Source organism: Salvelinus alpinus, chromosome 16 (assembly GCF_045679555.1).
Source record: "Salvelinus alpinus chromosome 16, SLU_Salpinus.1, whole genome shotgun sequence".
In the NCBI taxonomy this organism is placed as follows: Eukaryota; Metazoa; Chordata; class Actinopteri; order Salmoniformes; family Salmonidae; genus Salvelinus; species Salvelinus alpinus.
This window is the reverse complement of record NC_092101.1, coordinates 20,865,247-20,892,320: the sequence shown is the minus strand read 5'-3', so window position 1 is coordinate 20,892,320 and position 27,074 is coordinate 20,865,247. Positions and strand designations below refer to the sequence as shown.

General features: G+C 40.5%; 1 protein-coding gene across 1 annotated transcript; it reads right to left on the bottom strand.

Annotated features, from left to right (window-relative positions):
- Window positions 1-17,390: 17,390 nt before the first annotated feature.
- LOC139541100 (major facilitator superfamily domain-containing protein 12-like) lies at window positions 17,391-25,196 on the bottom strand. The gene is made up of 10 exons (XM_071345327.1): window positions 24,538-25,196; window positions 22,503-22,713; window positions 22,018-22,150; window positions 20,415-20,618; window positions 20,235-20,327; window positions 20,017-20,109; window positions 19,733-19,903; window positions 19,538-19,632; window positions 19,286-19,416; window positions 17,391-18,582 (listed from the first exon to the last, which is right to left on the bottom strand). The coding sequence occupies exons 1-10, from the start codon at window positions 24,815-24,817 to the stop codon at window positions 18,533-18,535; spliced, it is 1,461 nt and encodes a 486-aa protein (XP_071201428.1). The 5' UTR covers window positions 24,818-25,196; the 3' UTR covers window positions 17,391-18,532.
- Window positions 25,197-27,074: the final 1,878 nt, after the last annotated feature.

The following is a 27,074-nucleotide window of genomic DNA, read 5'->3' as shown; positions in this document are numbered from 1 at the left end:
CTTTTATATATAAATGTTTTTGATTCTGCAACCCCAAAGTAACTTTTTATTTTAGACAATGTGGGTGCAGAGGGTCAGTAAGGGTCATATGTACTCTCGTTGCACAAAAAAACATATTCCTTCCTGCTTGGGAACATGACAGACAGTAAGGTGTAGATGCTCTAAGTACTTATATATGCAACTTGAGGAAGGTGGGAGAAGATTTAGTCAGATTTAGAAGGACTAAAGCGACTGACATGGTATTGGAAGTTCCTGGATATACAGTGTCTCGCTGGTGTTGGGCCAGCAAGAAATACAGTGGACAAGCTTGAAATCCTCCAAACCAGAGAGATGTGGATGGGAGGCCATCAATGGAGGGGAACTTCAGACCTGCAGCGAGACGGGCTACATCATCCACTGGTGTGGTCCCGGTATTAACAAGAACCAACGTAAACAACCAGAACTTCAAAGAAATGGGAGCTTGTCCAGCTAGGAAAAGATGATGAAAAGAAATCTGTCATTAACCAGGTTTCCATCCAACTATTTCATGTAGATTAATTACCTGGCACATAGACCTAAAAAAAAAGACTAGGCTGACGGAAACACAAAATCTCTGTACAATTTCATGGATGTCGACAGACAATTTGTTAGTTCGACATAGCGGGATCTTTTTGTGTCTGTAAAATTAACTACGTGAGAAATGTCGGTGGAATCGTCTCTATGCGCAAATATTAATATGATAATCATTGAAGTAAACTTGTAGTCACGCGATGACATGATACGTTGTAGACCTACCACCACGATGTGGAAAAGCATGACAAGTTTAAAGGCAGATTAAATCAATTATGAACTTCACATGGTAGTTAAGTGCACGGTGATCATGCACATTTCCAATAGGCTAAATATCGAGGGTAGGCTATTATTTGAAAGCTGGTGACATGATGATCAGTGCTTAGCTGCCAATTATCAATTAAAATGATCATGCTCTTGTCCATATCATCATATAACCAACCCCCGTCCACTTTATCAGCAAACTCTTGTCTAGAGCATGCGCCAAAACCAGATTGGGCAAGTTAGTTCTTTATCGCAACAGTTTTTGTGACAAAACCATTAGTCGATGGAAACCCATTTATTTACGTTTTCTGTTCGTTACACAGGTACTTAACTGCAAAAGTGATTTTTATGAACAATACGTCATCACACACAGCCTTTTATCCAGTTTGCTGGAAAGGCACCTCTGGTGGGAAAATGTGCATATTGTTTTTATCCCGATTTTTTATCATATTCGCATGAAAATCTGTCACCAATTGGATGGAAACCTAGCTTTTGTCAGTAGAGTGAAAGTGTTCAGGATTGGACTGGAACACCAGGATAGCTTTTGAGAGAGAGCTATCTACATTGTCTTCTAAAAGAACTGACATAAATCACTTCAAAGAGTGAAAAAGTGACACAACCTACAGTCTTGAAGTGATGATCTGTAACTGGCGGAGGTGGAAAGGGTGGTACAAAAGCTGAGGGGAGAGATCCAAATAGCTTTACAGGGCATGAGCCGAAAGCATAAAAACTTGACAATTTGTAAAAACAATGAATTGTCCTATGAGGTGCTGTAACCCTGACCAAGGAAACTACTGGGCCAGATAAAACTCTATCCTGCAAGAGGGTTGGAAGCAGCTGCAACTGACCTGATAAGGTACAGTAAGTATATCTACAGAACAAGGTTGAAATGGGTATGCATAATAAGCCTGAATCACATTAAAATATCTAGAGTATAAACACATATAGCGCTCCAAACGACCCTATTTAGAGGCTAAAGGCATCTTTCAAATAGTATCAGCAAAAATGTAAATGACAATGAAAAGAGCAGTGTCAACCCTCCTTGTGATAATAATTGAGGGTGCTTGGTACAAAATAAAAATCGGAGTGCTTTTAATTTAATAATATATGCTACTTAGCAGACGCTTTCATCCAAAGCAATTTACAGTTATGCAAGCATACATTTTACGTATGTGTGGTCCCGGGGATTGAACCCACTACCCTGGCGCTACATGCGCCATGCTCTACCAACTGAGCTACAAAAGGACCACAAAGTAGGCTTATTCAGCTCTCTTTCCCAGAATCACACCACATCAATTTGCATAATGTAGAGGTTTAATTTATCATGATCCAAATCCCCTTGGAGACAAAACTAATGGCTATTAGAAAATGATTACTCTGCAGTAATTTGGCACTGATTATGCTGTAATAAGCTAATGTACGTATTAGGTACAGCCAATCCAAGGGTTTTCATTAGGTACTGATGTTAGTTCATGTCAAGGCCTGTTATTACATAATCGTACATCTATAATTCAAACCTTTGCTTACCGCACAGAAATACAATAAAAGGACAAAATGAGTAAGAATTGTACTGCTGAGTAATTTGAAATATGGTTGACTTTGGAAAAGTGAGTTGCTAGAATTCTACTTTTAGAGAGAACAATGGGAGATAAAGGTGTGTGTCAAGTAGACTGAGATATTTCACAAGACAGCTTTTGAAGCTTTATGTCATTATTCTCCTACCAAAGACCTGTAATAATGTGGGGCCATACAGTACATTAGAAACTGGGTGGTTTGAGCCATGAATTCTGATTGGATGAAGGCAATGGTATACCACGGGTATGACAAAACATTTAGTTTTACTGCTCTAATTACGTTGGTAACCAGTTTATAATAGCAATAAGGCTCCTCGGGGGTTTGTGATACATGGCCAATACACCACGGCTAAGGGCTGTGTCCAGGCACTCCGCGTTGTGTCGTCCATAAGAACAGCCCTTAGCCGTGGTATATTGGCCATATACCACACCTCCTCGGGCCTTATTGCTTAAGTATACACCAGCACTTCTGGCTCTATGAGTTGGACCCGAAGTGCAAGTGCTGACTAGCCTGGAAGACTCACACAGCAATCTCACAACACACAAGGCTGGTCTTGTTTCTGTACATATCTTGTCATTCCTTTTTCCATTTCACCTGAACTGGGCATTTCTCGCAAATCTGTGAACAAAAGTGATGGTCCCATAATCAAATAGTTAGATTATCACGCAAACCCGTGATAGGTCATAGGACACCTTTTAACTGACTTTCTGATTTAATTCTATATTCCACATGAACTAATGCTATTTTCTTCTCTCATCTAATGCTTGTATATCAATGTTTAGGTTGTTTAACTTGATCTTTATTGCAGCTCTGTAAAAATATAATGTAATAAATTCAGTCATGTCACCGTGCCAAGAAACAAAATGCAATAAAATCAGACAAATGTGCAAATGTTTTTGCTGTAAATGTATTTTATCTAACTAAACTTAAAAATGTATTGTCTGTGGTCCTCTTCTGTGATCTCTGCTCTCTGTTCCAACGTCAAAGGCTGAAAGTTAAAGCGCAGGACGTCCATATGTAAAATCTACAGCGGGACCAACCAGTTACTGCATGAAAAACAACATCTACAGGTCTGGGACTGAGCAGAACTGAGAATTCATACCATTCTATCAGTAGATAACAAAAAAGTGCACGATAATAAACCAAAAGCAAATTCAGTATTTTGGAAGCAAATAGTCATGAAATTAGTCTACCAAGAAATAAACAAATTGTAATTAAAAAATGTCAGGACATTCAGTGACTATCTAGTGACACCTACTGTTGAGTCTCCACTCTAGACTCAGAAATATGATCAAAAAAAAAAAGAAGAGGTTCATTACCACCCTCTACTGGTGATGAAATATCTAATTACAACTAGTGGGATTCAACAGGTTAGTTTATCTGACCTCAGTAGTCAACAAATGCAGTGACCTTTCAAAACCAACTGAAGGTATCCTCTCTCTATCCACATTCAAATAAACTCAAGCCCTGGTAATGCCCACTAAGGGTGATGTTTGTAATTCAAGGTTAATGCCCTAAAGCCAGGTAATATCTAAGCCTCTTCAAATAGGTGAACCATGCCCAGGCTCTCACTCGTCGAGGATAACTTGCACTCTGTAAACACTTAGACTCCATTTTTACATGTCCAAACTTTTCTAAAGTGCAAAGAAAGTCCCACACAAATCCGGCAAGTAATCCAAAAACGTAATCACGCTAAATGCACAATTTCCAAAAAGGAGAATTACACTAACACCCAATTCAATCTAATGAAAGCTGGGATGGAATAGAAAACTCTGAGGAAGGCCGAAGTTGAACAGGCAAGTGTCCTAAAACTTTAAACCTCCCTTATTCAATCTAGTTGGGATTATCTCAATGTAAAGCAGCAAGTGCCACTCCCTTATTTAACAAAAAACTCAGTTCTGAATCGGTACCATACCGTTGCTCACTTCAACACAAAGAGCATCAGTGAGTACTGAGTAGGCCTATTCTATCCATATGAAAGGACTGTTTATAAAGCTATATAATCTATTAACTTGTTGTCACGGTTTATTTGTATAGGACGGTGGACATGAAAACATCATCAAAAACAACTGACTGATCATCTGGCCGAACCAGCTGAATAGAATACCTTTTCCAAAGGTAACCACTAATGTCTTACAGAACAAAGTAATGTCCCTTTCCAATGAATACAGTCTATATAGATGATACAGAATGTTACATATTGTGTGTGTCATGATCAAATTCAATTGAATGCAACCAAATAAAGTCATTTTTTTGTACAGTATGTCCTGAAATAGAGCTGGGACGATAAACCGAACATTTTCGACAACAACGATTTATCGAGGACATTTAACAGATATTGATCATCACCACAAGTAGCCTATACTAGAGAAATGTGACGTTTGAAATTAAATAATTCTACTAATATGGGCTATCGATAACGTTAGGTATACAATTGATAGTTACAACATTCAAAGTATTAGTAGTAGTTCTAAGGGTATGGTAATATACAAAAGTAGGTTAACTGGTGCACATTAAAGTTAGAAACGTATCGTTCTCGGGATAATTCAGTCAATTTATCATATTGATTTTTGTACATATCACCCAGCTCTATCTTGAAAGTATGTACAACTTCTGTCTTGCAAACACCATGATACCACAGTGTTTCTAAACTCAGAGAGACGCAACATCACAAGACTTCCGGGAACACTTTTGAAACAGACCAAGCAGGCCAGGGCAGGGTTTGAGAAGTCAATGAGAGAAGTGAAAAATTCTTCCTTGGTTATTCATTTTCTAAAGATACAACCTAGTTTCGAGCCAATGTCTTAAGTAGTTGAACATGTTATCACTCCAACCTCGTGAAAGTGACACATTTTCATCAAAACAACTTTGTATCAAAAAGGTGCGCTGCTCGGCCCAAGACGCCGTTAGACCCAATGACGTGCTCCTACGCATGAGCTTAGCTTGCGTCGCCATGGCATCGCTTACAAGAGTGATCTGGGATTTCTATTGGAGAAGCAGTTTCTGCCCATCTTCATACTGCACTGTCTTTGATGATACTTAGCACAGAGTGATGTACTTAAAGTGGCAATCAGCAGTTGAAACAATAAAAAAGCGATATCCCTGCCCCTGTTTCGGTAAAAAGCGGAGGAATTGGGCTGGAGAAACGTAACCACTCAAATTCATAGACAGAGCTATGGATGCAAGGACTGACCATCCATGATATCAAAATTATACTTTTAACCATGTTTTGAGGCTAAATAGGGTTTGTTTACATGCATTTGTTTACAAACATTGGAGTAAAACAAACCTATATTTTGGGTTCTGATGGATGTAGCAACTACAGATTGCCTCTTCAATGAATAATATCTTGGGCCAAGTGAAGCCAAGACAGACCAGAGGGAAAAGGATAACATGGGATATAGTGTACAGTAACTAGGAAGGATTGCCACAACATTGCGTGCATTCCTTAAGATCTGATAGCACAGATGGTGTGAGGATTATACTGGCCGATTTGCAGAGAAACTGAAAATAAAATGTTTTGGCCTCTTTAAAGAGAGGGATAATCTGTAGTTTGGAGATTGCCCTTTCTGTGCTTATCCTGGTCTGTTAATTAGTCAAAGAAGATGTCAGGAAGGTAATTTTTTGGGGGGAAGTGTCCGAATTAGTTTTGTTAAGGTTTAAAAAAAGATGAATAGAGAGAGCAAGTAACAATATCTTCTTTTGTCATGCCAGCTCCTCCTGTATGTCGGAATCGCATGTCAAGGCAGATAAATGACTGTTACCATTTTCTCGAATAACCATTATTTTCCCCTAATTTTAGCCTTGTTGAAGTAGCCTATGGTTCTCTGAATAATTCACGTCAGTTTCCAGACATCTGATGTCATGGCCTGGAACCACAATCCCAGGGCTGACTCTGTTCCCCCAGAGGATAGGAGAAGGGCTGAGGAGGGAGATCCACCAGCATAAGGATACATTTTACTGCCCTCTGTGGTGAACAGCAACATCCAGAGGACGCTTTAATGAGGTCGGGCTGTAAATAACTAGGCACGGATGGTAGCAGAGGCAATACGCACATTGTTCTAAATTCACACTGCAACGCTGGACAATGATGCAAGCAAAACAACGCGTGTCAGCTGTGTCATGCTGGGGGGTTGGTTGCAGAGCGACATATTGTGTACAGACACTGCTAAGGCAGTCAGTGAAAGGCTCTCTCGCTCTCCAGACTTCCTGATGAAAGCCAGTGAAGATAATGTGGTTTATCTCTTAGGACCTCCTTCATGATATATCACCCAGCTAGCTGCACTGTACATTATTGGTTAATAAATGCAAAATTGGCTCATATAAACATCCGGCATTGGAAAGCACTGACTGGACAATATGCACAAAGACTTCAGAGTACGATCAAAGGCCTCTCATGCACCGTCCAAAATACGATTTAATCAAGCTACACTTAAAGCTGAGTTACAGTACAAGAGCTCTTTCATGTTGCCATTCATTATTCAATCATCACTGAGTAATTCCTCAATACAAACCCTTGTAGTAAAAGACATACAGTACAGGCCCTGAGAATAAACTGTCATTAACACGTTTTTATGTTAGATGCAAAGAACTTAAAAGAAGTACACTTTCATTAACATGTTTATAAATGTCCTGTCAGAGGGATAAGGAACTTGGAAGGATTCCTCCCGAGTCGCACAGTAGGGGTCTTAAATCCCAGCCCAAATTCTGATTTTCACTGAGCTGCAACTATAGCGTAATGCTGCATGAGCCTGAAGTCCACCAAACTTTTGGTCATGTAAATGTTGGTATTTAATTTCCAAAACCCATTAGACATTACAGCCAACACTAATTCCCTCCCACCATTTGGCCCCTACTTTTGGAAATCCTACATTCTGAAGAGATGTTTCTTTGATTAAGGATTTTTATTTGGTTCCCTTAAGCATGGTGTAGATCAGATTTGACTGAATCAAAAATGTAAACATTGGGACTTGGGACATGTCTACATTATAAAACGCAGAGGCAAGAGACTTTGGCAATTAGACTATCAAGTATTGGTCAACTGAAAGTTACTGAAACTTTGATTATAAAGTAAATCAAGGCCAATTTGGAAAATCACTGTAGTCCTCACACTTCATTTTCCATGACAATCTTTGGAATCAGCACATCAATAATGGTAAACCTCAGGCCTCCCGAGTGGCGCAGTGGTCTAAGGCACTGCATTGCAGTACTAGCTGTGTCACTAGAGATTCTGGGTTCGAGTCCAGGCTCTGTCGCAAGCCGGCCGCGACCGGGAGACCCATGGGGCGGCGCACAATTGGCCCAGCGTCGTCCGGGTTAGGGGAGGGTTTGGCTGGCAGGGATGTCCTTGTCCCATCGCGCACTAGCGTCTCCTGTGGCGGGCTAGGAGCAGTGCACGCTGACACGGTCGCCAGGTGTACGGGGTTTCCTCAGACACATTGGTGCGGCTGGCTTCCGGGTTAAGTGGGCATTGTGTCAAGAAGCAGTGCGGCTTGGTTGGGTTTTGGAGGACACACGGCTCTCGACCTTCGCCTCTCCCGAGTCCATACGGGAGTTGCAGCGATGAGACAAGACTGTAACTATCAATTGGATACCACGAAATTGGAGAGAACATTTATTTAAATAAATAAAAATAAGATAATGGTAAACCTCTATATAAAAATGCATGTGCAGTAAACAGTGACATAATAATACGGTGAAAATATGAAGGTGAGGATGGAACATCCTCTCACATCCCAATTTTTGAAATGTATCCAAATGGATTTTTGTTGCATCTCCCCTTTTGGAAGGTGAACTTCTTTTTCCAGCTTGCACTGCCTTTTACACAAAACCACAACCCAGTCCAACATGTGTCACCCATTCCTAATGATCTTGGAAGAGATTTGCATGGGGGGAACAGGAAGCTCCAGTAGTACACAGACATGCATTCGACTGGGCATAATGGCTGTTTTGGCATGAGTTTGTTATTCAGAAGTAAAGAAACAGACCATTAGGGCAGGACAGTGGTTTGTGCTCAGCCTCAGCTAGAGATGGCTGTTGACTGAGACCATTCAACTAACCTAAACCCTTGTCAATCTTTAGCAACAGCAATGTCTGTTTATTGTAACTGTCACACAGGCATACAGTGCCTTCAGAAAGTATTCACACCTCTTGAATTTTCCCACATTTTGTTGTTACAGCTTGAATTTAAAATTGATTAATGAGATTTCGTGTCACTGGCCTAAACACACACAATACCCCATGTCAAAGTGGAGTTATGTTTTTAGAAATGCCTCGAGTCAATAAGTATTCAACCCCTGTGTTACATAATATGTTACATGGACTCACTGTGTGCAATAATAGTGTTTAAAGACCATGGAGGTTTTACAATGCCTCGCAAAGTAGGGCACAAATTGGTAGATGGATAAAAATCAAACAAAGCAGATATTGAATATCCCTTTGAGCATGGTGAAGTTATTAGAGGGTGTATCAATACACCCAGTCACTACAAACAAAGCCGTCCTTCCTAACTCAGTTGCCGGAGAGGAAGGAAACCGCTCTAGGATTTAACCATGCGGCCAATTGTGACTTTGAAACAGTTACAGAGTTTAATGGCTGTGATAGGAGAAAACTGCGGATGGATCAAAAACTATAGTTACTCCACAATACTAACCTAAATGACAGAGAGAAAAGAAGGAAGCCTGTAAAGAATAAAAATATTCCAAAACATGCATCCTATTTTCAATAAGGAAAATGTGGCAAAGCAATTCACTTTATGCCCTGAATACAAAGTGTTATGTTTGGGGAAAATCAAACACAACACATCACTGAGTACCACTCTTCATATTTCAAGCATGGTGGTGGCTGCATAATGTTATGGGTATGCTTGTCATCGGCAAGGACTAAGGAGTTTTTTTTAGGATAACAATAAACTTAATGTAGCTAAGCACAGGCAAAATCCTAGAGGAAAACCTGGTTCAGTCTGCTTTCCAACAGACACTGGGAGACAAATGTACCCTTCAGCAGGACAATAACGTAAAACACAAGGCTTAATCTACACTGGAGTTGCTTACCAAGACTACATTGAATGTTCCTGAGTGGCCTAGTTACAATTTTGACTTAAACTGGCATGAAAATCTATAGCAAGACTTGAATATGTTTGTCTAGCAATGATCAAAAATCAACTTGACAGATAATTTTTTAAAGAATCATGACTCTTAGATACTTACCCAGAAAGACTCACAGCTGTAAATCACTGCCAAAGGTGATTCTAACATGCATTGACTCAAGGGTGTGAATACTTATGTTAATAAGATATGTATGTATTTAATTTTCAATATATTTGCAAAAAATTCTAAAAACTTGTTTTCCTTTTGTCATTATGGGGTATTGCGTGCAGATGGGTGCGAAAACATTGATTTAATCGATTTTAAATTCAGGATGTAACAGATCAAAATGTGGAATAAACAAGGGGTATGAATACTTTGAAGGCACTGTAGGCCTTTATGGAATGAAGAGAATGAATCATATAGGCTAGATTCATATTCAGAGAGAAGGACTAAACTACTCATTAGCTCTAAAAACTTTTCATATGTGCAGTAGAAGAAAAAAAACTCTGATGAATTGAATGAATTGAGTAACAAAGGGGCACACACTCGATTTTGATTTGAAGTTTTCCAAAAGGGTACTTCCAGGGTGATGGCAGCAAAACGGCTCCGCACACACATACAGGCAGGATCAAAAGGTAACTCAAGCAGCTAATGTTGACAAAGGAGAACATGTGTGAAACACCAGCTAGTGAGACAGCTCATTTCTCATAGTGGGTCTGACAAACAATCAAAGAGCAGCATTTTGATTAGTTAGGCCTCGTAGCAAGTCTTAATTGCCAAGCTGATTTAAACAAAAGCGTGGGTGGCTAATGCAGAAAGAGAGAACGAGCGGGAGGATAGCAATCACCTTTGTTATAATATGGGAGAAAACACGCAATTTATTACAGATGAATAAATAATCAAAACTGGGAACTTGGACATTAAGCAAATACAGACCATTCTGAAGGAAACTGGCTGAGAGAAGACAGGCGCGGGCCAGACTTTAGTATACAGTGTAGGAACTGATGCCTAGTCACTGTATTCCTAGTTATATGTCCATATCTACATCAATTACCTTGTACCCATGCATATTGACTCAGTACTGGTACCCTGTGTATATAGCCAACTTATAGATACTCATTGTGTATTTATTATAACTTTTCTATTATTTCTCTATTTTCTTTCTCTCTGTATTGTTGGGAAGGACCCGTAAGTAAGCATTTCACTCTCAGTGTACACCAGTTGTTTACCAAGCATGTGACAAATAAAATAAAAATACATTTGATTTACAGTAGAATGTACAAATACTGTGCAGTGCATACCCATAGAACAGTGTATATGCATATCACAGTAGGAATGGTATAGACTCCGCATAATGATAACACCCAAAACATTTGAGAGCTTGATTATTTACATAACTACTGATATTGTATATGACTGCCAAATTGTGACCAGGTTCACATCACTGCAGTTAGGATGTAGTCCGCTCTTACTGAAACTGAACACGAGACATGAGTTTTCGTGTACAACTTAAAAGTATGTTTATCTTCTTATGTTGTGCTTCTCCAACATTTTGGGGACAGAAAATAGTGTCTGTGTTCAAATGCATTTGACAGTGTAATCCAATATAGACTCACAGATTTGTCGCAATTGAGCTAACACAACAACAAAACATGAGAAAATGTGTGAATGCGTGCATGAGAGTGGTTTTGGGAATATGCATGACAGTACTGATGATCTACATGATAGTGTAAGCAAACAGATATTTGTTAGCTGATCAGTTGTAAGAGCATACTCTGTCTCAAGTTTCTCACGAAGAGAGAAGTCATGCATTTAGGTCAACAGAAAGACATTGACCTAGTTTATTCTGCATTTGTGAACGAAAGAGTAATGAAACAAACACAATGTAAATTGTTTTCCCCTCAACAAATACTAAAATATAGATTTTAGTTCATAGCAATCAATCGATGAACTACAGTGGAACTATTGTCTCTATTAGTTGAATGTATAGTGCATTTTTGTGTGTGGTGATGCATGTAATATCTCGAAGACATCAGGGGACACCTGCTGCCCACATGGTTTGTGCAGATTCATCAACATATTGACTTTCATACTATTTACCAAGAAATAAAGAAAATAAACTATCATGCAATTTATTCAGTGGGCTATAAATCATGGTGATGGTGGCCCACATATTTTGATCAAAACAAAATATTTGCAAAGCACAAAGTTCTGTATATTGGCACAGGACAGACAACACAGTGACGTTCACGATGTTAGTATAGGCATTCACTGTTGTTTTGACCACTTGTATATTAAGTTTTAGTATAAACAATTAGCCTAGGCCTAACAATTTTTGAATTCATGCAAGTTCAAACTTTGCATTTTGGAATAATATCAACACCAAACAAGGTTATTACGAATGACGGGTATTTCTATGGTCATTTTCGTTTAAACTATAATAAATCTGTAAACTACAAAGCAACTGAAACATCTGGACGCACAACAATATTCAGTGAGATATCAGATAGCATAAAATACAACTTCAAACCAAACTTCAAACCAAAGGTAGTTTTAACAAAAGCGGTGGGTAAAGGCAATATAAATTATGATTTCAGGAATACTTAAGACACTGACCATACATAAAGACCTCAAATTAGTTCTCATGTGAACTCACCATCCACCAGGTTTTGGCCGTCATGTCATAGCACAGCTGCCATTTGATAGCGTTGTCTGCTGCCTTGCCACCCATATGTGTGATGTTGGGGAGCTCCATGGAAAGCCAGATGTAGCAGTACAGTGAAGTACGGACGCTCAGCACAACTCCAGTCTCACAGTCAGGCAGGAGTCACTTGCACACAGCTACCAACCCTCTCCGGCATCTCCCTCTCTCATCCTTCCTTACCTCCCTGCAAGGCTCTCAGAGAGATTGGGTAGTCTACAGAGAGTGGGTAAGACCAGGAAGATTAGGACACCAGCAGCCAACTGCAGCCATACACACACACACTCACTCCAGACCATATAGACACCACCACCACAGGTTGTAAGACAGCCTACCAAATTCCAGCTGTACTAACCCACACACACACACACACACACACATTCACATGTTTGAATAGTATATCAAGCACACGTTTGGAAAAAACATAAGAGTGGGAAGATATTCAAAGAAAAACAACAGTACAGAACATATTAAAATTGAGACTATCCTAAAAAGACATATAGGCTAACCTTTGTTGAACAGAAAGTACAAAACGACCCATGTACAAACGACCCATTCCTAAAAACAATCACCCCCAAGTTATAAGAAGTGGACCCCACGAGGCAATCCTACTTCAAACAAGCAAGAGGCTGTGCTTTAAACTTTGCAAGCCCCTTTCTATATAGCTTTGAGTGAGCTTATGATACAGGGGCATCCGGTCTGTGGCTTTTCTCTCCCCCCCAGCCAAGGGAAGCCATCAGAGAGAGCAGCTTCTCACCCATAATAACCACACAGCTGGAGTCAGTTAACAAGGCTGTCTTCCAAGATTTTCTTTCTTTTTGGACTTTAAATGGAGAGAAACGCGTTACATGCTTTCATCGGAGTGTAGTCGGCAGACATTCTGCAATGGCTTTTTCTTTTAAGGAGTGTAGAAAACAAATGTCTCTTCCACAAATCCTCCCCACTCCCCAGGCGTGAGGTTACCAGCCTTTGATTCATTAACATGTGTTTTGACCACATAAATTCTGAATGTACATAGAAGAGATGTAGGTTACTCGTTTTGTCTCGTTATTCTTCCTTTGTTTCTCTCATAACTGTTTCTGTGGTCAAAGATATCAATGACCAAATAATATGTTGTTGCATGTTTCATGTTTTTAAAATTGTGCCCCAAAAAATAAACAAAATGAAGACCACCACACAGGTTTAACTATCCATTATGAAATACTTAGATCTAAAAAAGATCACTGAAATTTACAAAAGACTAACGTCTACTTTGCATAGTTATGGACAATGCAGACTTCTTTGTCATAATCTAAAACTGCATCTTTCAACTATCACTTTGTTTTTGACAACCCTAAGTGTTGTGATGAAAAATACAAGTGAGCATAATCCAGGAAATGGCATCAGTCCAACCACAGTGTCTCAGAGCATGACGTTGGTTCAGACACTTCAGTTAGCATCTTCTCAGTTAAAAACAGAAGGTCTGCATGAACCACTGTCTAAACGAACCACATGCTTACTCTGACTTTATGAGCAAGCATGACCATAGAAAAAGGGCAAACCTCAGACGAGGATGACATTTCACCAACCTTCTTGCGAACAATTGGCTGAGACAGACTCAATGTTTTAAAATTATATTTCAGGCTTGAAAAGTGGAAAAGGCTGGCATTATTCAAACATAAAACCACAACTAAACTGTAGTGGCGCTCCGCAAATAAAACCAGAGTCATTTGAAATATCCTTGAGGTGATACACAACTTCTAATGGCTGGTGAAAGCTCTTTCAGGGTAAAAAAAACAGCCCTCCTTTATAGGCTGTTGTTGGATCACACATGCTGTTGTAAGTATGTACACTGGAGTAATGATATGGTAGTAAATGTGACTGTTTGAATTCCAGCTCCAGCAGGTCTGATCTGGACTTTTGCTGGCTGAGTTGGCATCATAACTCATGTACATTCTTTGGCCATCCACAATGAATCATGACCTATCCTTACTCTAAAAATAATGACATACACTGCGACAGTAACCTTTTCCCTCCTCTAATTCTCTATTTTCTCAGAGTTTCATCAGGACAGTGTGGTAATATTGTGGCAACACTCTTTCCATACCATAAAGAGATGTTTCCCCAACCATAAAAATAATAATAGTTTCAAAAGGAAGGCTAAAAGTTGAGAAATTGTTGTGCCCACAAAAGGGGCATCATTCCATGACTCACAAATGTAACCCCATTCAATCAGGCACTCAACAAACATATTATTGTCCAGCAGTGGGTGGACATCAAAAGACAGTAGTGTGTAGACATCAATAGAAGCCTCAGTAGTCTTCAACTGAAGAAAACACAAAACCAGTATCTGAATAAACATAGGCCTACTGTAGGCTAGTGGGCTACTTAGCAGATCAGGTCTGTCAAGGGGCAGGCAATAGCTATGGTCCCAACACTGGTCCAGGGCGTTCCTGCAATAACAAACATAGCTAGTAGACTACTGGCTACATAAGCCCTACTTGAAGTCAAGCAAAAAAATGCATTGACATTCTGCTACGTCGTAATTATGTGCTCTAACGTGTTTTAATGAGACTATCTGCTTAGCTAAATAAGCAGCGTATAACAGCTAGCTAACTAGCACTTCTGCAGCCTTCACCTTTTTTTGCCTACTTTTTGTGGATACGTAGCTAAGTTTAGTTTCAAACAAATACGTTTTCCTGTAAACACAAGATGAAATAGCGTTTCCTCTAAACGTCGAGTGAACATTGATTCATTTATTTGAATGCAAAATGTTAACAATGTTCTTGTCAATGACTGGCAAATAGTAGACTACTTTATCTTCATGGCTGGCAAATAGTAGACTACTTTATCTTCATGGCTGGCAAATAGTAGACTACTTTATCTTCTTGGCTAGCTAGCTAGCTATCTCACCTGTGTATGCCTACAGTCGACTTTCAAGTTGGCGGGAGTTTCATGATGCTCTATATTCAATCGAATGAGAAAGCGCTCTGTCTGGTTGGTTGGCCCATGCAACGCATTTGAGCCGTCAATCATCCACATTTTGACTGCAGCACCTGACCTGAGTGGCTTGTTGCACCCATCACACCACTAATGAGTTAACTTCAGCATTGTCTTCCTGTTTCAATGTAAAATATAAAAAGTATATATATATTTTTTAAAGATACTCACATGCCAGTTTATTAGGTACACCACCCGTACACAAAAATGGATCTCTCCTACAGTCAAGTGGCCATGGCTTGCTATATAAAGCAGGCAAACAGGCATCAAGGCAATCAGTTACTGTTCGATTGAGTGTTAGAATGGGCAAAAAGAGTGACCTAAGCAACTTTGAGCGTGGCATGATCGTCGGTGCCAGTCCCGTCGGATCCAGTACCTCAGGAACGGCCGCCCTCCAGGGATTTTCACGCATGACAGTGTCTAGGGTTTACCGAGAATGGTGCGACAAACAAAAAGCATCCAGTCAGCGGCAATCCTGTGGGCGAAAACAGCTCATTGATGAGAGGTCGAAGAAGAATGGAAAGAATTGTGCAAGCTAACAGGCGGGCCACAAACAGACCAATAACTGTGCAGTTCAAGGCCAGTACAACAATGGTGTGCAGAACGGCATCTTGTAATGCACAACTCGTCGATCCCTGTCATAGATGGGCTATTGCAGCAGATGACCACACCGGGTTCCACTCCTATCAGCTAAAAACAAGAAGAAGCTGCTCCAGTGGGCTCGCGATCACCAACACTGGACAGTTGAGGAGTGGAAAACATCGCCTGGAACATGACAGTGCGTTCAGTTTACTTGAGTGGCCTGCGCAGTCCCTAGACCTCAACCCAATAGAGCATCTTGAGATGAGATGGAACGGGCTGTTCGCAGCATGAACGCACTACCGTCCAATCTGCAGAAACTCCGTAATGCCATGGCGTCAACATAGACCAACATCCCGGTGGAACGTTTCCGACATCTTGTAGAATTACCTGAATAATTCAGGCTGTTCTGGAGGCCAAGGGGGGTCTGATCCAGTACCAAATGTGTGTACCTAATAAACTGTCCGGTGACTATATGTTTCATTCACAGTAGTCTGTAGTTTAGGCCAGTCAAACATCTCCTTAACTGTTTCACCTAATCAAGGGCTTGATAATCAGTTGAAAAGTTGAATCAGGTGTGACAGCTTTTGAATAGTTCAAATACATAGAATCACTGGGGGTCCCTGAGGTGAGGTTTGAAAAACCCTGGTTAAGGCTATACTGGCCTACAATGAATCCTTTAAATATAGCATAGTCAGAGTAAAATTAAAACATAATGTCCATTGTCCAATGCTTTGTATTTTATTGCAAAACAAATTCAACTCAAGGTACTCAACTCAAAGCAGCAGGGCAAACACACAGGAATAAGTCAGTGTGTCACAGATCCAAGAGTGCAACTCAAGCAGCTGTTGTGACTTGCCACAGTTATGTTGGGACACAAGAACTAATGTAAATGTCAAGTTGCTGTTTTAAGCCATGAAATATCTTCAGAAACCGAGACGTTGGCTATAATTACATCTGTTTGAGAGAATTTGATAGCTTCGAGGGGCCACAGAGCATAAAAGGGACATAGCATTGACATTGGAACAATGGACACCAGTAGTTCTTTTGATCAAGAATAGATGGGTTGGCCAAGTTAATTTTCAAACATGCTGCTGTCCTAAAATCAAGCCTCCTTATTTATACAATTGCTCACCAAGCACTTATAGCTTTATCGCTGGCAACACATTGGGGGAATTTCTGCTGTTTACATTCATCAGTTAACACTGAACAAAATCTGTTTGTTCTCTGACTCCCTCTAACTCTATTGGAGGTATGTATCTGTGTCTTTTAAACACTAATTAGATGGTGTGTAGGAGGTGGTTTATGGTCAATCTGACACATTAATGAGAAAGAGCTCAGATTTAATGGGATTTATCCACTGATTAAATATTCCTCCTGAAGGAAGCATGATAGCTGTAGTTGACAAGTTGGCCTACAGTTGACAAGTAAATGACCATGTGATATGTTCCTTCTTGGTAGGCGGTGGTTCATTTTCCAAGACACAACTGATGAAGCAACTAGTGGTGTAGAATGGCGTGTAGACTATCTTGATATACAGTATGATAACATTTAGATGGGGCAACAAAAATGTAATCTAAAAAATGTATTTGTCATATGGATTTTTGAAAACAAAGAAGGGTGTCAGTCCTGAATAAGCCTCTGATGATGGTGTGCTTTCTGTACAACACTGTTCCAAATCTATAGCCCCTGAGGGGACCACTCACAGTGTACCACCGCTCCCGCCCCCCACCAATTGCCAGCACAGACTCCAATTAGTGGTTCAACTAACAAGCAGTGATGACGCCCGCCCTCCAAATTACCCAAGACCGCATCTCTAAACAGTGCTTTGGGGAATCAGTTAGATGGCTGTAGGCTGAGCAACAAGCCCATCTCACAGAGAATAATGAAAGGACCTTTTCTCTCTTTGCTTCTCTTGATTATATTTCATAACCTAGGACTCAACTGACTGTACTCACCAAATGGTTACAATGTGTAACTCACAACATTAAATTCAACCTTAACAACCACATAAATCCAACCTGCAACGTGGTCAATTGCGATTGCTACCCAGGGAGCCCACCTGTGGAAAATAGTATGCAACTGTACTGATGATTGTCTCATCTCTCTCAGTGAAGATGTGAGTGAGATGTAAATGTTTATTCCTCTGAGATAACTCATCTTCATCAGAAACTAGGCATTGTGGTCATTTTTTCCACCATGCATCAGGCAAATGTGTCCAAAAGCTCTCAAAATCTTAAAGGAAACAAGACATTAACATTTTAAATATGAAAAGAATCATAAAAATACAGTTTACATCTCTGCGTGACTGACAATTTCAAAATCTGTACATTGAAAATCTGAAGGAAATAATGGAGACAGTCACTACACCTGTTAAGTATTATTTCAGAACATCTATGGAAGAAAAAGGGAGAAAAAAGTGATTCCCTTTTAAGTGTAAAACATTGACATGTAAGTAGGCCTACAGTACGCAGTATTATTATAAAGTAGAATATTGTACCCATTTATTGGTACCCATCATTGTAAATAAGAATTTGTTCTTCACTGACTTGCCTAGTTAAATAAACATTGTAAAAATTATTTCCCTCCATAAATTCCCCATAAATGCATTACATCTAAATTGGTTAAAAGGTATAGATAGATATGGTGGTGTTAGTCTTGCTGTAAAGTTTCTGTTTTATTTCCAATGGGTATACTGAAAATCTCCTGGTCTTTGTCCTGTGAACAGGTGCAATGTTTTCCCCACAGATTAATCAGTGTAATGAATCTCTGTTCTTCAGTTGACTCCTGTGTAGCCTCATTCTCTGTTGTCTTCTGCCTCCATCTGGACAGAAGTACTGGGTAAACCTATGAGGAGAACAATGATAGGAAATACATAGCTAATGCATTATAGGAGATTTTCAACCAGTGTGCCCATGTTTGAGTGCTGTTGTGTGCAAGGGCCATATCAATCTGAGGTGTAGTTCAACATTTTTCCACTAGATGGAGGCGTGGCTTTATTTTATGGCAGTAAAAAAAAGTTTGGATTAGACATTATTTGTAATTAGCAAATACAAAATCCAAGTCAAAATATTTCTGGAATTAGTAGCGCAAGCTTGCAAATATAAAAAGCTAAGCATATTATCTAAATACCTTCAAGCTGCATGCGGACTAATTTTAACCCTTCCCCTGTCAAATTATTTGATCACCAAAAAAAAACAAAAAAACTCTATAGAGCAGATCTCCCACCATTTAACTGATTTTACTGTGAGACTGGAATACAGAGCAGTAAGTTACAACACCACATCCACACCCTCCGCCAAGATGATACTCTCACAACCCAATAACCAGATATTGCACACTCAGAGATAACATCTGCGTTCCCCTGCTCAGATGTTGCACGCATCAACCAATGGTTGCGTGCCACATCATCAACTATGCTGCCGTCACCAGATTGCTATAAAATATGTGGTTCTTTGATACGTGAAATACCTATCCAAGCGTAAGATCTGGCACGCTTCAACAATGTCTGAGCAGCGGAACATGACCAACAACTGATTTGGACACTTACGTTGGCGGATCCTAATAGGCCAGATGAGGAGGGTGCATAGGGAAAATGCTGCTGCTAAGGCCACACCCCCGGTCACAATCACCATGACATCTCGATAGAACCACACACTTTCTGGACAGCTGTCTTGTGAACTGTATACAACCAAGAGCGACAGTTACTCGTAAAGTTGTACCCTGGTTTCCCTTGGGGTCTGCAAACCACGCTAAAGAAGGGATATTTTGAAGAACAGATCCCAGTCTGGTCCATACTCACTTGCAGGGATGCAGTCTCTGGATTATGATGACACCAATGCCATTGGCCACCTTATCTGTGAAGCTCATCGCCCCGTACACAAAGGCCCCACTTTGCTGCCGAACAAGGTCACAGTTAATTCCTTTGACATGGTGAGAAACGTCATGACAACAGTGGAGAAAAATCATCTAGCTACAACATACAGGGTGTTCCTACCGTCTGTTCTCCAATCAGTTTGGCCGTCATGGAGAGCGACATGACCAGGATGGTGGCAGAGCCTGCACCCAGCAGTACAGCAGCTCCATAGATCAGCCTCCCTATGTTCATGCCCACCAACACCCAGGAGGAAAACCCCAGGATCAGCACAAGGCCTAGCAAATAAGTCATCTAAGGAGAGGGGGAATTACAAAATAAAAAATGGGTATACAAGAACATTAATACTATGGCTTTTTATATGATTTTTCTGACAGTTTTAAAACATCACAGACAGAAAAACTCACACTAATGCCTACAAGCTTGCTGATTGGCTTCATGACCAGAGAGCACACAAACCCACTGACATACATCACTAAAGGAACGGTGGCAATGAAGTTCTGGAAAAGGAGAAGGAAATGAGCCCAACATTACTACACAGTCAGCAAGTTTCACAAGCACAAAAGTTTCTGAAGAATGGTTATAAATGGCACCATTATAATGTATTATATGCATGTAGCCTTACCTTTGGTAGCAATAAGGAGTTGATGAGATACATGGAAACGTAGGTCTGGGACAAGTTGACTATCAACCTGGTGCACATGTACAGAAAAGCAACCTGGACCAAAATAAGCAGGTTTACAGTTTACACTTCCACAAAACCTAAAGGTCATTTATATTGTATACACTCAGATTAGAGAAAGACCTGGTAAAATGAAGGCTCCTTCAGCCAATGATTCCATTGGAGGAGAGATTGGGGTATAGTGTTATGGGAAGTTGGGGAGATCAGGGGTTGACTCTCATCATTCTGCGAGCCTGGCTCTTCCCTGTGAGGAACCCTCTCTCGGGTGCCCAGGTGGAAGACGAAAGAAAACACTGCCCCGATCCCCAGCACAATGAGGGACAGATCCTGATGGCAGGAGACAGGAGAGGGAGAGAGACAAAGACAGACACAAAAGAGAGAGAGAGAGAGACAGACAGAAAGACAGAGGGAAACAATATACAGAATCGTCACCTTTATTCACCAAGTACATTTACCCATACCCAGAATTTGCCTTAGAGAAGGCGTTGCCAGCAAGGCAATATACAAAAGAGAATATTGACACAGACATCATACATAATATGCAATATCGGAACAGGAAACATACAACTCTGGAGTAAAGGCTGATTACAGAGGGAATATACAATATACAGAGGGGACATAGAGATATATAGTAGAGGGATGCTGCCGTGGCGAATATATACAGTGCATATACAACGTTGTCGACATAGCGCAAATGCAGTACAGTGCAGATTTGCGTTAGAGGTCATTGATGACTAGGTGCAGTAATCGGCTCAATGCAAAATCAACTAATCCCTATGAACCCGATGGCCGGTTTATGAAGGATGAATGTTGGATGAAACTGTTCAGGTGGCAGGCGGTTTTGGTCATGATTGATAGAAAGTAGATGGGATGGGCGCAGGGTGGTGGGGGTATAGTCCTGATGGCTGAGGGTGTTGTCAACTGAGGGGCAAGATGGCTGAGGGTGTTGTCAACTGAGGAGACTATTGATGGCTGAGGGCACTTTTTGTTTCAAAACGACAGTAGAACTCATTTGTAGTTTGTGATCTGTCGGAGACCCTTCCAGACAGACGAGCAGTCGTTGAAAGCACTCCTTGAAACAACTTTTGGCCACTTTAATCCCCTTGTTGAGCAGCTGCTTCGCAGTTCTATAATCATCTTTGTTGTTACACCTATGTGCCACCTCTTTAGCTAAGTGCAGCGCTCGGAGTTCAGCATGAATCAGGGTTTGTAGTTTCTGAATTTGACAAAATCCAGTTTTCCTCACAAACACTGATGTAAGACGTGACCCTGTCAGTGTAATCGTGAATGTTGGCGTTGTCATCTTTGAAAATGTCCCAATCGGTAGAGTCCAGGATAAAGTAATATCCAGGATTACAATCGAGAACAGCCTACCCACTGGGCACAGATGTCAATTCAACGTATATTCCACGTTGGTTCAATGTAATTTCATTGAAATGACGTGGAAACAATGTTGATTCAACCAGTGTGTGCCCAGTGGGTAGTCTGGGTACCAGTCTTTTTAACTAACATTCTTCTCCTTGCCACTCCTGTCTTTGGCAAATGACAGGAGTGACAGAGTGGAATGTTAGTTAAAAAGACAGGTACTCAGACTACATTCAGCCATCATGACTGTAACAATCTGAACACCCATGTGTGCTTGAGGACTAAGTGATCTTCCCATTTCAACTGTATTGCACCAGAGTACCGTTTGTAAAACAGTGAGGTCAGGAACGGCAGCGCTTACCCTGAATATGGGGATGTCAACAATGCCCAAGCTGTCAGTGACAGAGGGATCTCCAGTCTGCTGGGCCTGGAAGTGAAAGAGTAACAAGGCCACAGCATACACTGTAATATTGGCCACCACCGTGAACGCATACCTACACAGTGAGAGAGACGGTACAAGGTTGTAAAACTACATCGGAAGATATCACTAATAATTAGACTATGTAATACTGGTGGTAAGGTGGCACCTTAAATGGGGAGAACGAGCTCGTGGTAATGACGAGCGGAATGGTATCAAACACATAATTTGCAGGAGTTTGAAGGCATTCCATTTGCACCATTCTGGAAATTATTATGAACCATTCTCCTCTCAGCAGCCTCCTGTGGTACAGTACCTTATTTTTTCACTTTCAACTGATTTCCTCATACATGTTTTTATTTAGGGTGATAAGAGTCACCTCACTAGCTTGCTGTTGACCTCCTGCTAAAGTAACCTATTCGGCTCACCTGTAGGCAGTGAGCTCCACCTTGGCATGCTCACTGGACACCAGCTCTGGGATGAGTGACAGGTGGGAGATCTGGGTGGCGGCCCAGCCAAACTGGAAGATGATGATGAAGGGGGTGAAATAGGTGAGCCACACCCACTGTGGAGTGTTGTCACCACATCCCAGACACGGGTTAAATATGAAGGGAAAGGAGATAAGTACGCTGATAGTGCCTGTAAGGGTGGGGGGGATGAGGTCAGGGTAAACAAACTATCCAGCCTATGAGAGTTAGTCATGCATGGAACTAACAATAAAGAGAAATGTTGACAGGACAAAAAAATAATTTTTCATGAGCCCGTTGTAATGATGTTTAATCAGCTGGTCTAGTTATACGATTATTAGTTAATTGATGGTTTTTATAATACAGTATAATCCTGTACAATATTATGACTATATTTAAAAAATTTATCCAGAGCAATTAGGGTTAAGTGCCTTGCTCAAGAGCACATACAGATTTTATTTAGTCGGCTCAGGGATTCGAACCAGCGACCTTTCGGTTACTAACCGAAAGCCCTTAACCACTAGGCTACCCGCAGTCCTACATGTAACCTTACTGGGATTATTTCATAATTACATGAATAATGGTCCAATGCATGGGACATTCCAAAACCTAAAGCTGGGCACCCTTACTAGGTACACCTCTGTCCTTCACCCCCCAGAGGAGCACTCACCCTGTAATCACAGAAAGTTGCTGGTTCAAGTCCTGCCTGTTCCCCCTCAAATACTACATTGCTGGCAGTGGCGAGATGATCCCAACAGTAGCTATATTTTCATGAACTTGCCCAGTGATTTTTTTGTCTACAGTTAGCATAGAAAATAGATTCAACAATACCCTGCATCATTTCCAATGTAGTCATTTAGCAGACGCTATTATCAAGAGCAACTTACAATAGTGTGCACATACATTTTCGTACTGGTCCCCCACAGGAATGAAACCCACAACCCTGTCGTTGCAAGCGCCATGCTCTACCAACTGAGTTACATGGGACTCAAGACTGTTGGAAAAACATTCCTCATGAAGCTGGTTGAGAGAATGTCAAGAGTGTGCAAAGATGTCAAAGGAAAATGGTGGCTACTTTGAAGAATCTCAAATAGATAATATCTTTTGATTTGTTTAACACTTTTTTGATTACTACATGATTCCATATGTTATTTCATAGTTTTGATGTCTTCACTATTATTCTACAATGTAGAAAATAGTCAAAATAAAGAAAACCCTGCAATGAGTAGGTGTCCAAACATTTGATTGGTACTGTATGTGCCAACATAACGCCAGGGTCCGCGCCTTGGTGAAACTTGCACTCCTGTAGATCTGAAATAATTGGATGGTGGAACTTGCCAGCCAACCAGAAAAGCAAGGGCAAGCAATTCAGGCATTCTTGAAATACAGGAAAATCCTTGTCCTGCAAAGAAACATAATTTTGATAGTTGAAAAATATATTTTGCAAGCAGTAGGCATTTAGAATGAAATGTGGATTGGAATTTATAGTTACGTGATTACATCACGTACCCCCGTGTACCTTCAAAAGTATTCGGCAATTACTTATTCGAAAAACATCCGTTTCCATCATCATTTGTCGCAATAAAGAAAGTTCGACAAAATAAAAATACACCCGTCTAACAGATACAAATATTGTCGATCTTTAGAAAACGTATCCTCTGCAGTTTCCTTTAGGCCTACACATCTCGCAATGATTTTTTTTGGTTAATGCGACATTTCATTAGTCTAATAAACCTGGGACAATTGAAACCTTCCAACGGTCTCAAGCTTGTTGGAACTGTTCTCTTATTCTCATGTGTGCAATAGATTTTCGACAGATGGAGAGTGTAACCTAGCCTACCTGCATGTAAGTATAGAATTATGGCCTCTGCCAAATGGTCTGGATCTTTATGGCACAGGTGCACTCACCCAATAGTTTTACTGGGTAACCCCTCAATTGCTACATAACTTTAGTTAAACCAGGCTAATCAATTAACATTATTGAAGTCATACTTACCGACTAAATGCCAAGTTTTTCTTTTGCCATATGCTCCACATCCAGCTGTTCGATCCGACTCGATACCGACAAGGGGCGTGGAGACACCGTCCGCTATTTGACCTATAAACAGCAATACACCTGCATATGTGCTCTTGAACCCAAGCACGGAATGGTAGTAGACCAATAGGTAGGTAAACCATAATGACGCGCAAAGGTCGTTCAAAAAGTGACCAGCTGCGTAACACAACCGCCTGAAGAGGGGTAAAGACCGCTCATTAGAGAGCAACTGGTCAGACATAACTGTTACCAACTATTTCACTTCAATATCAGTGATAAAAAAAATAAGTTCCTTTCATATCCCCAAAAACGAGCTAAGGATACACTTCTTAATTGCGCAAGGCAACTCCAAAAACGCTCAACAATATTGCTAGAAAACTGAAACCAGCCAAATTAGGATTACATCAAACTGTTTCCCTGCTTGATCAGCTGAAACGATTTAACATAGGATTAGGTCAAACTAGGTCCTAAAACAAAAGACACTACGCAGGCTGAGTCTCAACCTACACCCACAGGCCAGAGACTCCTATCCACTCCTATCCACTCTAAACATAATCCAAAATTATGTTTAGAGTGCTCATGTCTTCAATGCCGCCTGTTAAAACGAAACCCATGAATTTGACATGGTTCTCCAATTTGCATTTCCAGTCCTGTAGAAACCAATATCATCCAAGTGCAGACTACTCAATGTAATCTAGCCTTGAACAGGCTGAGCCTCCTACATACAGTGTTTCACTTCCCTCTCACTTCACTGAAATAGCTCAAATAACATGCAGAAAACAGACTGTCATACAGGTTGATCAACAGCATCATGTGATTACAATCTGTGATATTTTCATATTGCAAAAGTCCTATGCATTTGTGGGTTATTTGAGTAAAACCTAGTGACAAGTGGTGCACCAGAGCTCAAACCACATAATCCCAATGGAGATTGGCCCGTTAAGAATCAGAATGATCATGACATGAATGCTTCTTGTATTGGTGAAACTCATATTCATTCTGTTGTATTGAATATTGTGTCACTGTTGAATATTGTATAACCAAAGCACTCACAGTATAGCCAGGGGTTAAATTAGGAGGAAAAGAAGTGGAAAAGAGTTCTACCACCTCCCTCGATAGCAGACAGCACATAGTGGAAATCAAATAGATTTATGATAAAAATGATCATGGGAAAACAACGTTGGACAGTTCTACTACATGAAACATCTCAATTTAACCCAATGAATTAACCACTTAATTTAGCTCCATTCATTTAGAGTCTAGTGAAACACATTTTCAATTACATCTGTATTGCTCTTTTCAGTTTGAGACGTTTATGAAAATGTTCACACATAGCTGCTATTGATATTGTCATAGTTTTTTTTAGCAACCCTAACCCAATGCCCTCATGTCGACTTTTCCAGAAAAAGCTAACATCTTTGACTGATCTCATTACAATACATTCTGGGTCACATGGCCTTGACTCATAACCACAATGACACCAGCATACAGTATGTTACTTAAAAGGGCAAAGTGATAAAGCAGTCTTTTGTAACAGGGAATATACACTAAGTGTACAAAACATTAGGAACTAATATTGAGTGCACCTTCTCTCAGAACAGCCTCAATTCGTCAGGGTATGGTCTCTACAAGGTGTCAAAAGCATTCCACAGGGATACTGTCTAATGTTGACTCCAATGCTTCGCACAGTTGTGTCAAGTTGGCTGGATGTTCTTTGGGTGGTGGGCCATTCTTGATACACACGGGAAACGGTTGAGGATGAAAAATCTAGCAGCGTTGCAGTTCTTGACATATTCAAACCGGTGTGCCTGGCACCTACTACCATACCCCGTTCAAAAGGACTTAAATAAATATTTTGTCTTGCCCATTGCCCTCTGAATGGCACACATACACAATCCATGTCTCAAGGCTTAAAAATCCTTCTCTAACTGGTCTCCTGCCCTTCATCTACTGATTGAAGTGGATTTAACAAGTGACATCAATAAAGTATCATAGCTTTCACATGGTCAGTCTATGTCATGGACAGAGCAGGTGTCCCTAATGTTTTGTACACTGTGTAAATCTACAGTAATAAAAAAATTAAGGGGGCTTTGCTTGTGAACTAATATATATATATATGCACGACCCCACACTGCAGTCATCTCTGATCAAAACCATTTGGGACAACTGTATATACTGTAGAGATGACAGAGCATGTTGTTGTAAGGCCATGACAAACATAGACCATTACAATGTTCAGGCAAAGATGCATGTAACTAATGCAGCGAGGAACTTCAAAAGAAAAACAGTTGTGCATCCAATACGTCTGGTGGAAACTTCAGTTATTGACGGGCTGTCGCTTCATTTGTCTTTTTTTTTTAAACGTACACGCTTGCTTGCTGCTACTAACTTTGATCTGCTGTCATCAATGACTAGAATTGCTTAGCTCGCAATACACAAGCTTTAAAATCTTTCCTTTTTTTCCAGAAAGTGCACATAGAGAGTTAACCTCCACTGTA

What these genes read in the sequence shown, in the direction of transcription:
- LOC139541100 (XM_071345327.1), bottom strand. Translation starts at nt 24,817, where the DNA reads ATGTCTGACCAGTTGCTCTCTAATGAGCGGTCTTTACCCCTCTTCAGG. An exon ending in AGGAGCCTTCATTTTACCAG is followed by an intron (nt 20,328 to 20,414) that starts GTCTTTCTCTAA and finishes ATTTTGGTCCAG; the next exon opens with GTTGCTTTTCTGTACATGTG. An exon ending in ACTCCTTATTGCTACCAAAG is followed by an intron (nt 20,110 to 20,234) that starts GTAAGGCTACAT and finishes CTCCTTTTCCAG; the next exon opens with AACTTCATTGCCACCGTTCC.